The 14,248-nt window shown below is 35.1% G+C and overlaps 1 protein-coding gene across 1 annotated transcript; it reads right to left on the minus strand.

Annotated features, from left to right (window-relative positions):
• Positions 1 to 1,158: 1,158 nt before the first annotated feature.
• On the minus strand, positions 1,159 to 5,152 carry LOC104810514 (uncharacterized protein At3g43530-like). The gene is made up of 6 exons (XM_010536847.1): positions 4,951 to 5,152; positions 3,808 to 4,479; positions 3,573 to 3,734; positions 2,041 to 3,474; positions 1,611 to 1,970; positions 1,159 to 1,523 (listed from the first exon to the last, which is right to left on the minus strand). The coding sequence occupies exons 1-6, from the start codon at positions 5,047 to 5,049 to the stop codon at positions 1,254 to 1,256; spliced, it is 2,997 nt and encodes a 998-aa protein (XP_010535149.1). The 5' UTR covers positions 5,050 to 5,152; the 3' UTR covers positions 1,159 to 1,253.
• Positions 5,153 to 14,248: the final 9,096 nt, after the last annotated feature.

Genomic DNA, 14,248 nt, shown 5'->3' on the forward strand with positions numbered 1-14,248 from the left:
ACCTGACTTTCAAATCATTAAACCGCTCTTCAAACTCGTTGAGCGTGTAAGCTTCTGCGCATTTGTAGAATAGTGAAGCGACAGATTCACCTCTATTACTCTTTCTTCCCACACCTTTATTAACCTTAACTTTTATATTTTGTGCGATGTGTCTTACACAAAAACCGTGTCCAGCTTCCTTGTACACTTCTCTAACAGCCTTAATTATGCTTCTATGCCGATCGGATAACACAACGACATCAGGTCCATCTGGTATTGCATCTTTCAATCTTTCCATAAACCATGTCCATGATGGTGGCACTTATAAAACACGGTCAAATCTCGATTTTAAAGTGTTAAAATGGGTTATATGATGTTTTACAATGATAATATGGTATCTGCAAGTTAAATTCGTTAACAAAAGTAAGAGTTATATGAACATTAGTACAATTTGTTCATAAGTTGTCATGAAACACTAGTATCACTTATGGATTACATTTGGATGAGCGATTTGAATATGAAAATTGAAATGAACATGATTTTAAAGTTGTTATTAATGTTAAAATCCATGATTAATCACTGCATAACCATGCCAAATCACTAATTCGATCAATTCGACCCATGTGACCTATGTGACCCATGTGACTCATCCGTGACCCGTGACCCATGTGACCCATGTGACCCGTGACTCAGTGGCACTTATAAAACACGGTCAAATCTCGATTTTAAAGTGTTAAAATGGGTTATATGATGTTTTACAATGATAATATGGTATCTGCAAGTTAAATTCGTTAACAAAAGTAAGAGTTATATGAACATTAGTACAATTTGTTCATAAGTTGTCATGAAACACTAGTATCACTTATGGATTACATTTGGATGAGCGATTTGAATATGAAAATTGAAATGAACATGATTTTAAAGTTGTTATTAATGTTAAAATCCATGATTAATCACTGCATAACCATGCCAAATCACTAATTCGATCAATTCGACCCATGTGACCTATGTGACCCATGTGACTCATCCGTGACCCGTGACCCATGTGACCCATGTGACCCGTGACTCAGTGGCACTTATAAAACACGGTCAAATCTCGATTTTAAAGTGTTAAAATATGTGATCGTTGACCTTTGTGACCCGCGTGATCCATTGGACTTATGTTTTTTTTTCTTGAAATATTTCCAAGTCAAAGTATAATCCAAAATACGAAAGAGTTTACAATCACTAAGTTTACAAACTACGAAAGGGTTCACAATAAATAACGGGTCAGTTCATACAAATTTACCATTACAAAATATATCGATAGCCAATTTTTCACGGATCATTGGTATGGTCCCATCGCATATCGACATGAATTCTGCTGCCTTGTTCAACATTATTCCCTCCACGTATTTTGCAGCATAGACACCAGAATCAGAACCTGTTGCATTTTCATGAAGTCCAATCTTGTACTGAACCTCAAGCAAATCCCCTTTACGAAACAATTTCGTCTTAGCAAGGACGTATGCATGCGGTATGAGAATAGCTAACTTATTAGCAACCTTATCCATGTTCTCCAGTAGTCTCGGTTGACAGTTGTATACCTTAAGTACTTTGTCCCTGAAATCCACTGCTAACTTATTAGCAACCTTATCCATGTTCTCCAGTAGTCTCGGTTGACAGTTGTATACCTTAAGTACTTTGTCCCTGAAATCCACTTTAATGGCAACCCTATGATAGGGAATCTTGGGGTCTGCGGGTGAAGGGATGTTCACAACAGTTAGAAGAACATCATACTTCTGCAACGGCTTACGTACACCTCCTCCAATTGGGCGTTTACCGGAGAAGTATTTCTCAAGACAACTCAGCTTGGACAAGTTCCCACTCTCTTCCCACCGCATGATGGTCTCCGAGAAGTATAGATCACATATGCAACAGTTAGAGAGCACGGTTCTACTGGAGTACTTCAAATAGTTGCACCGAAACGCACACAATGCCTCTTCTATATGCTGTCAAAGAAAAACAAAAACATGTTAGAGATGACCCGTATGACCCGTGACCTATTTAATGGAGCTTTACCTCATCTGTGAGCCATTTCTCGCTCTCCAAAATAGTTTCAAAAAACTTTGAATCTCTAGTTGCATTCAACTTAGACTTCCATATCCTTTTCTCTCGGGGCATATTCATAAATTTCCAAAGAATACTCGCTTTTAGAGTGGACGATGAAAGAAAGGATGCCGTCCTTTCGAGGTTGTCACCATTAACTCCTTCAGGTTGCCAGACAAAGTATGCAACCTCAGCTTCTTCGCCTTCTGATTCCGGTTTCTTTGGTTCTTCCTGCTGTTGTGTACGCCTACTACTTCCTCTCCCCCTTCCCGTTCTTCCTCTACCTCTGACAAGTGTCTTGTAACGTTTATTCTTTGCAGGGGGTTCACTCGATTCTGGTTCAACGTATCGACTTCTTTTTGCCGGCCCTTGTCTTTGTTTTCTTTTCAAACGAAATCTGAGTGGTGAAGTTTCAGAGCTAGAGTTACCTTCTGCTTGAGGGACTTCCTTTGGGGTTTCAGATGGGACTGCCTGAAGGACTTCCTTTGGGGTTTCAGGTTGAGGCAGATTCAAATCAACAATCCCAACCACTAAACCCTCCTCACAAGCTTGAGGGAGATCCACATCATCATTCCCACCCTTAGAACCCTCCTCACAAGCTTGAGGGATATCCACATCATCATTCCCACTTTTAGAACCCTCGTCACAAGCTTGAGGCATATCCACATCATCATTCCCACCCTTAGAACCCTCGTCACAAGCTTGAGGGATATCCACATCAGCATTGTCAGCCTTAGAACCCTGCTCAAAAGCTTGAGGGAGATCCACATCATCATCGGCAACCTTGTCACCTTTCTCAACAGTTTCACGGAGATCCACATCAACATTCCCAGTTTGAGGGACATCCATAAAAACATCCGTTTCTCCAGCATGGTCTTTAGAAGTTGCAGTGTCCCCCCACACTTCATCATTCCTATGTTGCACTCTATACGAATAGTTCGCAGAGAAATGACCAGACTGTTTCAGAATATCTTTTAGACAAGTAATTAACCTCGTCTCAGATGCTTGGATCGCTTGACCCATGTGATCAATGATCCTGGCCTCGGATGCACTGATCTCCTGTTTAATGAACTTCTCTAATGCATCCACTTTTGAAACTGTGGATCCTCGCATTCTTGGAGGTTCACCCTCAACCCGAGTCTCTTCTTCTTGATTCTCTTCTTGTTCTTCTTGTTCTTCTTCTACTTCATCATCATCTTCTTCAACTATCTTAGCTTTTCCCTTTTTCAAAGAACCTCTGCATCTGGCATCAAGCTCACGGATGCTATCCCAACAGATACTTTGCGGATTCAACTGCAAATGTTGCATCCATACACTGATCTTTGGATCACTACTTCCCTTGTAATCCTCCAGATCATACAGAAGTGCTTCTTCATCCTTTCCCACTTGTAGAATACTTTTAATACCCTGAAATAAAAAAAAAATGTTACTTTTGACATGTGTGACCCATGTGACTCATGTGACCCGTGACCCGTGACCCGTGACCCGTGACCCGTGACCCGTACCTGTGATTCAATTCCAATCTTTTCCATTACAGCAGGGAAGGTCCATCTAAGCCCGGGTTTGATTACCCTCTTGCACATTCTAGGACAGCTTGGGTCTGCACCTGAAACATCTGTATACCACCCGTTGGCACCCAAGCTTTCAATGCACTCAAAAGGCAACAACTGCAACATAAAAAAGCTAATCAAATCAATCCAACTTTCAAATAATTTACTCGTAATTTAATAAATAACTTACCATCAGAGGGATTATAAACCCCGGGCAATGCCATTTTGTCTTTGGTTTCGCACCGAGACTTTTTCGCACTTGATCAACTATTCGATCAAAAATGTATCGACCCCACGAAAATCGTTCACAGCAACGTAAATCATCAACCATGTCGAACAAATCATGGCTGATTTGTTCGGATGACAGGGCATGATCCAAGATTCCGACCATCAAGCATACAATAGCCAATCTCTTACGATCTGCTGCCCTCTGGGGTGACATATATCTCAATTTCTCCACCACATCATTCAAACAAACCTTCTTACGTCCGGAAGTCTTTTTCCTGAACTCACTCTTTTTCAAGCTCTCCCATCCTTCTGGATATTTCCCACACTTCAAACCACATATAAGTGCATGCTCAATGATTGAGTACCTCACGGACACACCATTGAGCACGAACCACAATTCCTTCTCGTCTTCCGCTTTAACAGAGCGGTTAATGAGAACTCCCGCAGGTGCCATCTTTAGCTGGGGATCCCATTGCGCATGAAATAGATGTTGGAACTGTGATTCTTTCTCGAAGTATGTCCATTCATCCTGTGTCAGTATTTCTTTAAGCGTCTTCAATGTCTCATACGGATAACACTTCGTATTGATCTTCGAAGAAAACTGAATGTCTTCGAATTTGTAAACAAATGGAAGCTGCAAAATAAAATAATTGTTCATCATTGTGATCTTTGTGACCTGTGACCTGGGACCCGTGGTTCATGTGACCTGTGACCTATGTGATCCGTGACCTGTGACCCGTGTGACTCGTGTGCGGTGTTGTGAGTTCTATTATACTATTACCATATAAATCTCTGTCACTCATGTGACCTGTGACCCACATGACCTTGCGACTAAGGAAATCATTAAACTTGCTGAGGTATTCCGAAATCCCACACCCATACTCTAACTTTCTATTTCGAATTCCTAAAACCCAAATTATATATTTCAAAATACAAAACCCTAACTTTATATTCAGAAATCCCAAAACTTTAATTTTCAATTTCGAAATCCCTAAACCCTAAATTCCTATTTTGAAATCCCAAATCATACAACAAGTTTAATGATTTTACTCCAGGATCAGGTCATAGAAGAAAAAAACGGAGAAGAAGATGTAGACAAACCTACCGTTTCTAATGGGAGATCTTTCTCCGACGATGAAGGCGATGAATCGGCCTGAGACGCAGATGAAGACGAAGCAGAAGGCATATGTGTTCTTGGATCCATGGAGAGATACCAAAATTGCAAGGAAAATGGGTTCAATTTTCTGAAAATTTCGAAACAGAAATCGCGCAAGAGAGAGAGAGAGAGTTTTCGAAATATTGCAAGAGAGAGAGAGAGGACTGCACGGAGAGAGAGAGAGGACTGCACGGAGAGAGAGTTTACCGAAGAAGAGAGAGAGCGTTTTTTTAATTTCAAAAAGTTAGGTATTTTTTTAATCGAAAAGTAATGGTCCTTTTGGTCTTTCATTTAAAATTCAGGGATATATATGTCTTTACTCCATTTCAGATTTTATTTTTTTTAGATTTATTTTTTGAAGGGTACTCTATGAAGCAAGGATAGCATTTTAAGGGCATTTTTGCTATATCCCGAGAGAGAGAGAGAGAGAGAGAGAGAGAGAGAGAGAGAGAGAGAGAGAGAGAGAGAGAGAGAGAGAGAGAGAGAGAGAGAGTAGTGCGATTCTCCTGGCCAACCACGAGATCAAGACTACCCAGTCACCGCCGTCCCCGATGGGGAAGCGGAAAACCCAACCGAACCCCTCCCATCTCCCGTCACCTGACTTATCCACCTCCGAATCGCTGCAGCCGCTACCACCGGCGGTGACGTCCCTAGCTCCAAATCGCCGAATGTCTGCCCGAATTAGGGATAAGCAGATCCCCCCACTACCGGCGGCAACCTCGTCGACGAAACTCCTTAACCCAGCTGCTCTAGATCTGGTTCATCTCTCCCCCAAACCGGACCTAGCCCACGACGACGAAGCCTCCTCCGCCAGAATCCGAAGCTACCCCCAACCGATACAAACCAAGGCGACGCCTACCATGCCTGCGAAGAAGACGACAAATCCTATAGCCACTGTCTCCTCTACCTCTGCAGTGAACGAGCCGCAGGAGAAAGCCCCACCGCAGTCCGAGATCCCACGCACGGAGTACAGTCCATTGATTACCAAGATAGGTGAACAACGCAGCACTGCGAAGAGCCGTGAACTACCAAGGCCATCCTGGGTAAGCAAAGTCAGGGGTCCAAGTTAGAATCTCACCAGGCTAGGTGAGCCGACGGTTTCAGAAACTGGAAAGATGCGGGTTAAAATCCCGAACTCTGTGATTGAGGCTGGAATCCGGGAACACAAAGATTATGTTGTCTGTTCGTTTTTCGGGAGTGTTTCGAGAATGCCGAAGGTGTATGCTGTCCTGAATTACCTTTGGGGAAAAGAAAGAAGATTAGAAATCCACAAACTCACAGGAAATGCGTAGTTAGTGCGTATCCACTCTACCCGCATACGCGAGGCTGTGTTGGAACAGGAGTTGTGGCATGTGGGGAACCATGCCTTCTTTGTCTGGGAATGGGCTGTGGAATTTGCACGAGAGCCACCGTCTCTAAAATCAGCACCACTCTGGGTATAGTTACGACATGTTCCTCTCCATTTGCTCACACGAGAAGGGATAAGCTACATAGCGGGAGCGATAGGAGAGCCGCTAAGCTACAAGCCGTTCACATCTATCAATTCGGTGGATGTTAAAGTTGTCGTGGATCTCACCAAACCACTACCCCAGGAGGTTGAACTTGAACTAGAGGATAGCTCGGTGGATACAATAGGGGTCTCCTACCGGTGGATACCACCCAAGTGTGACTCTTGTAGTGAATTTGGGCATAGCTCCAAATACTGTAATTCTGGTACTGTTCCGCAGCCAGTTTCTAAAGTAATTTGCGAGAAAGATGACCAGCAACCACCACATGCCATAGCAGAGAGAGGAGCACATCCGCAAGACCACCCAATACCCTCTCTATCTGGAACAATCAATCATATACACACCACACAACCACCCAGAACTCAGGGACCACTCACATGACAAGCTTCTTTTTTGTTTCATCATTCCGATCCTCTGTTTGTTGGTTTTATCAATTAGAACCTCTTTAAATGAGATTTTTCTCTTATTCTAGTACTAGATATTGGACTTTCATGTAACTTTTGAGATTAAGGGTAGTTATTTAAAGCTTTTCTTTTGTAAGAAATATCATACATATATAAATTTTTACCGTTAAAAAAAAAGCCTAAGTGTTTTTCATCATCTATTTTAAGATGTTTTTCTATCGTTGGCTTACTCTGTTTATTTATATGGATTGTAAATAATACGTAAATTTTTATGGATATTTGTTCAATAAAAATAATATTTTGGTAACGAATTATCATATGAACCTTAGTCCATAGATACCAATTAGAATATAACGTCAAGTCTTGATATGGATATTTGATATATAATATATCGAGCCCGTAATGAAAAAATAAAAAATAAATTTTTAGAGATTTCTATTCCACGGCATAAAAGATTAATTGATAAAAACAAAATATGAAATCATAGTTTTAAATAAGACATAACTATTTTAAGAGAGTTAAAATAAAATAGTTTTAGTATAAACAGCACAAAAAACAATAGCAAGTAGAGAAATACAGAAACGTAATTCAACATAAATTAAATAAAATAATTTCAAAGTTGTTAGAAACAATTGGAAGAATAACAAAAGTCAAAGTATTGGGAAAAAAATCAGGCTAAAACTAGAACCGAAATAAAATGAACCGAAATACCTGTAACAGCTGTTTATAATACTAAACTTGTAAAAAGATATTACTATTCATGGAAGAAAGACAAATCACATATGCATATATAAATATCCCTTGTCGTGTCCCATTTGTCAAAATAAATAAATAAAAACTAAGATTTTTTAAAAGAAAAAAAAGAAAAAAGGAATGGAGGGCAAAACAATGGTAGCTATTGTAGGGTTGATGATGATGATGAGTGTGTTGATAGGGCAAGCTTCTGCAGGATTTGGAGAATGTTATGAAGATTGTTTCAACGGATGTATGCAAAGACCCAACGCAGGATGTGTTCTTCCTTGTGTTAGTGAGTGTTGGTACCAAACTAATCGGAATGGCGCCGATCGTGCTTCACCTCCAAGATCTGTCCGGTCATTTTGATTCTATCACTGCCTTTGTATCTTATTTGGGATAAAAATATCATGCTGATACTGTCAAAGAAAAGGGTTGCCTCAAAAATTCGTCGAAGGTGTTTGGAAGGACGTCCCATATTTACCCGAAACAATTTCCTTTATCATGTAAAATGAAAAAAATGTTATCATTACATCATTATTTGCCAATCTTGAAAATTTTTTATTTTTATATAAGAGAACAAAACTGATTAAAAAATAATCTCACCTTTCTCATAATTCATATAAATAAGGAATAAATACAAGTAGTTTGATGCTAAAAAAAATTGTTAAATAAGAATTGTATTAAAACTAAAAACTGGAAAACTCCTTGATGCAACATTTAATATCCAAATAACTCTATTAATTATCTACCAACATGATATCTTATATATTACACGTCATAATAAAATAAAATATGTCTTCATTTTTATTTATAATACGAGTAATAAATAGGCACAAATTACTCAAAATTCGCCAAACCGCTAGACCTTTCCTCATATGCGAACTAGAGAATGGTGAGAAATGTATGTTTTGGTTGGATCCTTGGCTGCCTCAGGGACCACTCACATGACAAGGTTCTTTTTGGTATCATCATTTCGAGTCTCTATTTGTTGGTTTCATCAATTAGAGCCTCTTTAAGTGAGACTTTTCTCTTATTCTAGGTATTGAACTTTTATGTAACTTTTGAGACTAAAGGGTGGTTATTTAAAGCTTTTCTTTTGTAAGAAATATCATACATATATAAAATTTTACCGTTTAAAAAAAACCTGTGTTTTTTCTTATCTATTTTAAGATGTTTTTTATCGTTGGTTTATTCTATTTGTTTATATAGATTGTAAGTAATACGTAAAGTTTTTTGATATTAGTTCAATAAAAATAATATTTTGGTAACGAATTATCATATGACCCTTAGTCCACAGATCATTACGAATTAGAATATAACGTTAAGTCTTGATATGGATATTTGATATATAATATATACGAGCCCGAAATGAAAAAATAAAAAATAAATTTTTAGAGATTTTTATTCCACGGCATAAAAGATTAATTGATAAAAACAAAATATGAAATCATAGTATTGAATAAGACATAACTATTTTAAGAGAGTTAAAATAAAATAATTTTAGTATAAACAGCACAAAAAACAATAGCAAGTAGAGAAATACAGAAACGTAATTCAACATAAATTAAATCAATTATTTCCAAAGTTGTTAGAAACAATTGGAAGAATAATAAAAGCCAAAGTATTGGAAAAAAACAAAAAAATCAGGCTAAAACTAGAACCGAAATAAAATGAACCGAAATACCTGTAACAGCTGTTTATAATACTAAACTTGTAAAAAGATATTACTATTCATGGAAGAAAGACAAATCACATATGCATATATAAATATCCCTTGTCGTGACTCATTTGTGAAAATAAATAAATAAAAACTAAGATTTTTTAAAAGAAAAAAAAGAAAAAAGGAATGGAGGGCAAAACAATGATAGCTATTGTAGGGTTGATGATGATGATGAGTGTGTTGATAGGGCAAGCTTCTGCAGGATTTGGAGAATGTTATGAAGATTGTTTCAACGGATGTATGCAAAGACCCAACGCAGGATGTGTTCTTCCTTGTGTTAGTGAGTGTTGGTACCAAACTAATCGGAATGGCGCCGATCGTGCTTCACCTCCAAGATCTGTCCGGTCATTGTGATTCTATCACTGCCTTTGTATCTTATTTGGGATAAAAATATCATGCTGATACTGTCAAAGAAAAGGGTTGCCTCAAAAATTCGTCGAAGGTGTTTGGAAGGACGTCCCATATTTCTTTTTTTCTTTTAAAAAATCTTAGTTTTTATTTATTTATTTTCACAAATGAGTCACGACAAGGGATATTTATATATGCATATGTGATTTGTCTTTCTTCCATGAATAGTAATACCTTTTTACAAGTTTAGCATTGTAACCGAAACAATTTCCTTTATCATGTAAAATGAAAAAAATGTTATCATTACATCATTATTTGCCAATCTTGAAAATTTTTTATTTTTATATAAGAGAACAAAACTGATTAAAAAATAATCTCACCTTTCTCATAATTCATATAAATAAGGAATAAATACAAGTAGTTTGATGCTAAAAAAAATTGTTAAATAAGAATTGTATTAAAACTAAAAACTGGAAAACTCCTTGATGCAACATTTAATATCCAAATAACTCTATTAATTATCTACCAACATGATATCTTATATATTACACGTCATAATAAAATAAAATATGTCTTCATTTTTATTTATAATACGAGTAATAAATAGGCACAAATTACTCAAAATTCGCCAAACCGCTAGACCTTTCCTCATATGCGAACTAGAGAATGGTGAGAAATGTATGTTTTGGTTGGATCCTTGGCTGCCTCAGGGACCACTCACATGACAAGGTTCTTTTTGGTATCATCATTTCGAGTCTCTATTTGTTGGTTTCATCAATTAGAGCCTCTTTAAGTGAGACTTTTCTCTTATTCTAGGTATTGAACTTTTATGTAACTTTTGAGACTAAAGGGTAGTTATTTAAAGCTTTTCTTTTGTAAGAAATATCATACATATATAAAATTTTACCGTTTAAAAAAAACCTATGTTTTTTCTTATCTATTTTAAGATGTTTTTCTATCGTTGGTTTATTCTATTTGTTTATATAGATTGTAAGTAATACGTAAAGTTTTTTTTATATTAGTTCAATAAAAATAATATTTTGGTAACGAATTATCATATGACCCTTAGTCCACAGATCATTACGAATTAGAATATAACGTTAAGTCTTGATATGGATATTTGATATATAATATATACGAGCCCGAAATGAAAAAATAAAAAATAAATTTTTAGAGATTTTTATTCCACGGCATAAAAGATTAATTGATAAAAACAAAATATGAAATCATAGTATTGAATAAGACATAACTATTTTAAGAGAGTTAAAATAAAATAATTTTAGTATAAACAGCACAAAAAACAATAGCAAGTAGAGAAATACAGAAACGTAATTCAACATAAATTAAATCAATTATTTCCAAAGTTGTTAGAAACAATTGGAAGAATAATAAAAGCCAAAGTATTGGAAAAAAACAAAAAAATCAGGCTAAAACTAGAACCGAAATAAAATGAACCAAAATACCTGTAACAGCTGTTTACAATGCTAAACTTGTAAAAAGGTATTACTATTCATGGAAGAAAGACAAATCACATATGCATATATAAATATCCCTTGTCGTGACTCATTTGTGAAAATAAATAAATAAAAACTAAGATTTTTTAAAAGAAAAAAAGAAAAAAGAAAAAAGGAATGGAGGGCAAAACATCAATGGTAGCCATTGTAGGGTTGATGATGATGATGAGTGTGTTGATAGGGCAAGCTTCTGCAGGATTTGGAGAATGTTATGAAGATTGTTTCAACGGATGTATGCAAAGACCCAACGCAGGATGTGTTCTTCCTTGTGTTAGTGAGTGTTGGTACCAAACTAATCGGAATGGCGCCGATCGTGCTTCACCTCCAAGATCTGTCCGGTCATTGTGATTCTATCACTGCCTTTGTATCTTTATTTTGGGATAAAAATATCATGCTGATATTGTCAAAGAAAATGGTTGCCTCAAAAATTCGCCGAAGGTGTTTGGAAGGAAGTCCCACATTTACCCGAAGCAATTTTCTTTATCGTGTAAAATGAAAAAAATATGTTACCATTACATCATTATTTGCCTATCTTGACAATTTTTTGATTTTTATATAAGAGAATAAAATTTACTAAAAAATAACCCCGCCTTCCTCATAATTTATATAAACAACTAGTTTGATATTAAAAAAAAATGGGTAAAATGACAATTGTATTAAAACTAAAAACTGTAAAACTCCTCGATGCCACATTTAATATCCAAATATCTCTATTAATTATCTACCAACATGACATCTTATATATTACACGTCAGAGGTAAAAAATATATGAAAAATGGACGTAACATTTTAAAAAATTTAAATATTAAAATGTGTATCAATTGAAGTATTAAATAAACTATGTCTTCATTTTTATTTATAATACGAGTAATAAATAGGTAGAAACTACTCAAAATTCGTCAAACCCCTAGACCTTTCCTCATATGCAAAGTAGAGAATGATGAGAAATGTATGTTTTGATTGGATTCTGCTGCCTCAGGGACCACTTACATGTCAAGCTTCTTTTTGATTTCATCATTCCGAGCATCTGTTTGTTGGTTTCATCAATTAGAACCTCTTTAAGCGAGATTTTTCTCTTATTCTAGATATTGAACTTTCATGTAACTTTTGAGACTAAGGGTGGTTATTTAAAGCTTTTCTTTTGTAAGAAATATCTTACATATATAAAATTTTACCGTTAAAAAAACCCTGTGTTTTTCCTTATCTATTTCAAGATGTTTTTCTATCGTTGGTTTACTCTATTTGTTTATATAGATTGTAAGTAATACGTAAAGTTTATTGATATTAGTTCAATAAAAATAATATTTTTGTAACGAATTATCATATGATCCTTAGTCCACAGATCATTACGAATTAGAATATAACGTTAAGTCTTGATATGAATATTTGATATATAATATATACGAGCCCGAAATGAAAAAATAAAAAATATATTTTTAGAGATTTCTATTCCACAGCATAAAAGATTAATTGATAAAAACAAAATATGAAATCATAGTTTTTAATAAGACATAACTATTTTAAGAGAGTTAAAATAAAATAGTTTTAATATAAAGAAAAAATGACATTTGTCTACACGGATTGTTTAAAATGTGAATTTTTCCTACACGAACTTTTAATTTGACAAAAAACTACACCAAATTATCAAATGTGCCAAATTGATACACAAACTACCCAATTTAACTGCAATTTCCTACACAATCCGAAAACGGTGTTAAATATCCGTTAACCGATGACGTGGCATGCCACGTGGCATCTGACATGGCACACGCCACATGTTAAATTTTGCCATGTCAGTATGTCACATCAGATTTTTAAAAAAATCCGAAAAATTACCAAAAAAATAAAAATAAAATAAAAATAAAAAGTAAAAAATACACATATATACATATATATTCATATCTATATACAAATACAAATATAAACATACATACTCCTATATATGTATATATACTTATATATTTTTTATTATGTATATATATATACCTAGGAGTATTTATGTTTATATTTGTATTTGTATGTGGATATATATATATATTATTTTGTATGTATGTACATATATATATACATATGTATATATATACATACATATATACGTGTATATGTTTTATATATATGTATATGTATATATATAAATATACTTGTATGTATGTATATATATATATTGGTATAAATGCATGTATATATATGTATATTTTTTATTTGATATATATAGATATATATATACATAGGAGTATTTATGTTTATATTTGTATTTGTATGTGGTAATTTGTATATATATAGATATATTTTATATAGGAGTATATATATTTTTATATAGGAGTATATATATTTTTTAAAAAATTTTCGATTTTTTTTTTTCAGATTTTTTTGTATCTTTTTTTTAAAATCTGACGTGGCACGGTGACGTGGCAAAATTTTCCATGTGACGTGCCACGTCAGATGCCACGTGGCGTGCCACATCATCGGCTAACAGACATTTAACGTCGTTTTCGGGTTGTGTAGGAAATTGCAGTTAAATTGGGCAGTTCGTGTATCAATTTGGCACATTTGATAATTTGGTGTAGTTTTTTGTCAAATTAAAAGTTCGTGTAGGAAAAAGTCACATTTTAAACAATTCGCGTAGGAAAATGTCATTTTCCCTAGTAATTATGATTACTATAACTAATCAAAGGTTTTATAATGCAAAAATATTTTTTCTGATTTTTTTTAAATCTGACGTGACATGCTGACATGGCAAAATTTTCCATGTGGCGTGCCATGTCAAACGCCACGTGATATGCCACGTCATCAGTTAACGGACATTTAACATCCAATTCGGATTGTGTAGGAAATTGCAGTTAAATTGGATAGTTCGTGTATCAATTTGGCACATTTGATAATTTGGTGTAGTTTTTTGTCAAATTAAAAGTTCGTGTAGAAAAAAGTCACATTTTAAACAGTTCGAGTAGGAAAATGTCATTTTCCCTATTTATAATAATAGCTATACAAATTTTAGTATATCCATGAAATCAAAGA

The sequence above is a fragment of the Tarenaya hassleriana genome, unplaced genomic scaffold, assembly GCF_000463585.1.
Source record: "Tarenaya hassleriana unplaced genomic scaffold, ASM46358v1 Cleome18, whole genome shotgun sequence".
Taxonomy (NCBI): domain Eukaryota; kingdom Viridiplantae; phylum Streptophyta; class Magnoliopsida; order Brassicales; family Cleomaceae; genus Tarenaya; species Tarenaya hassleriana.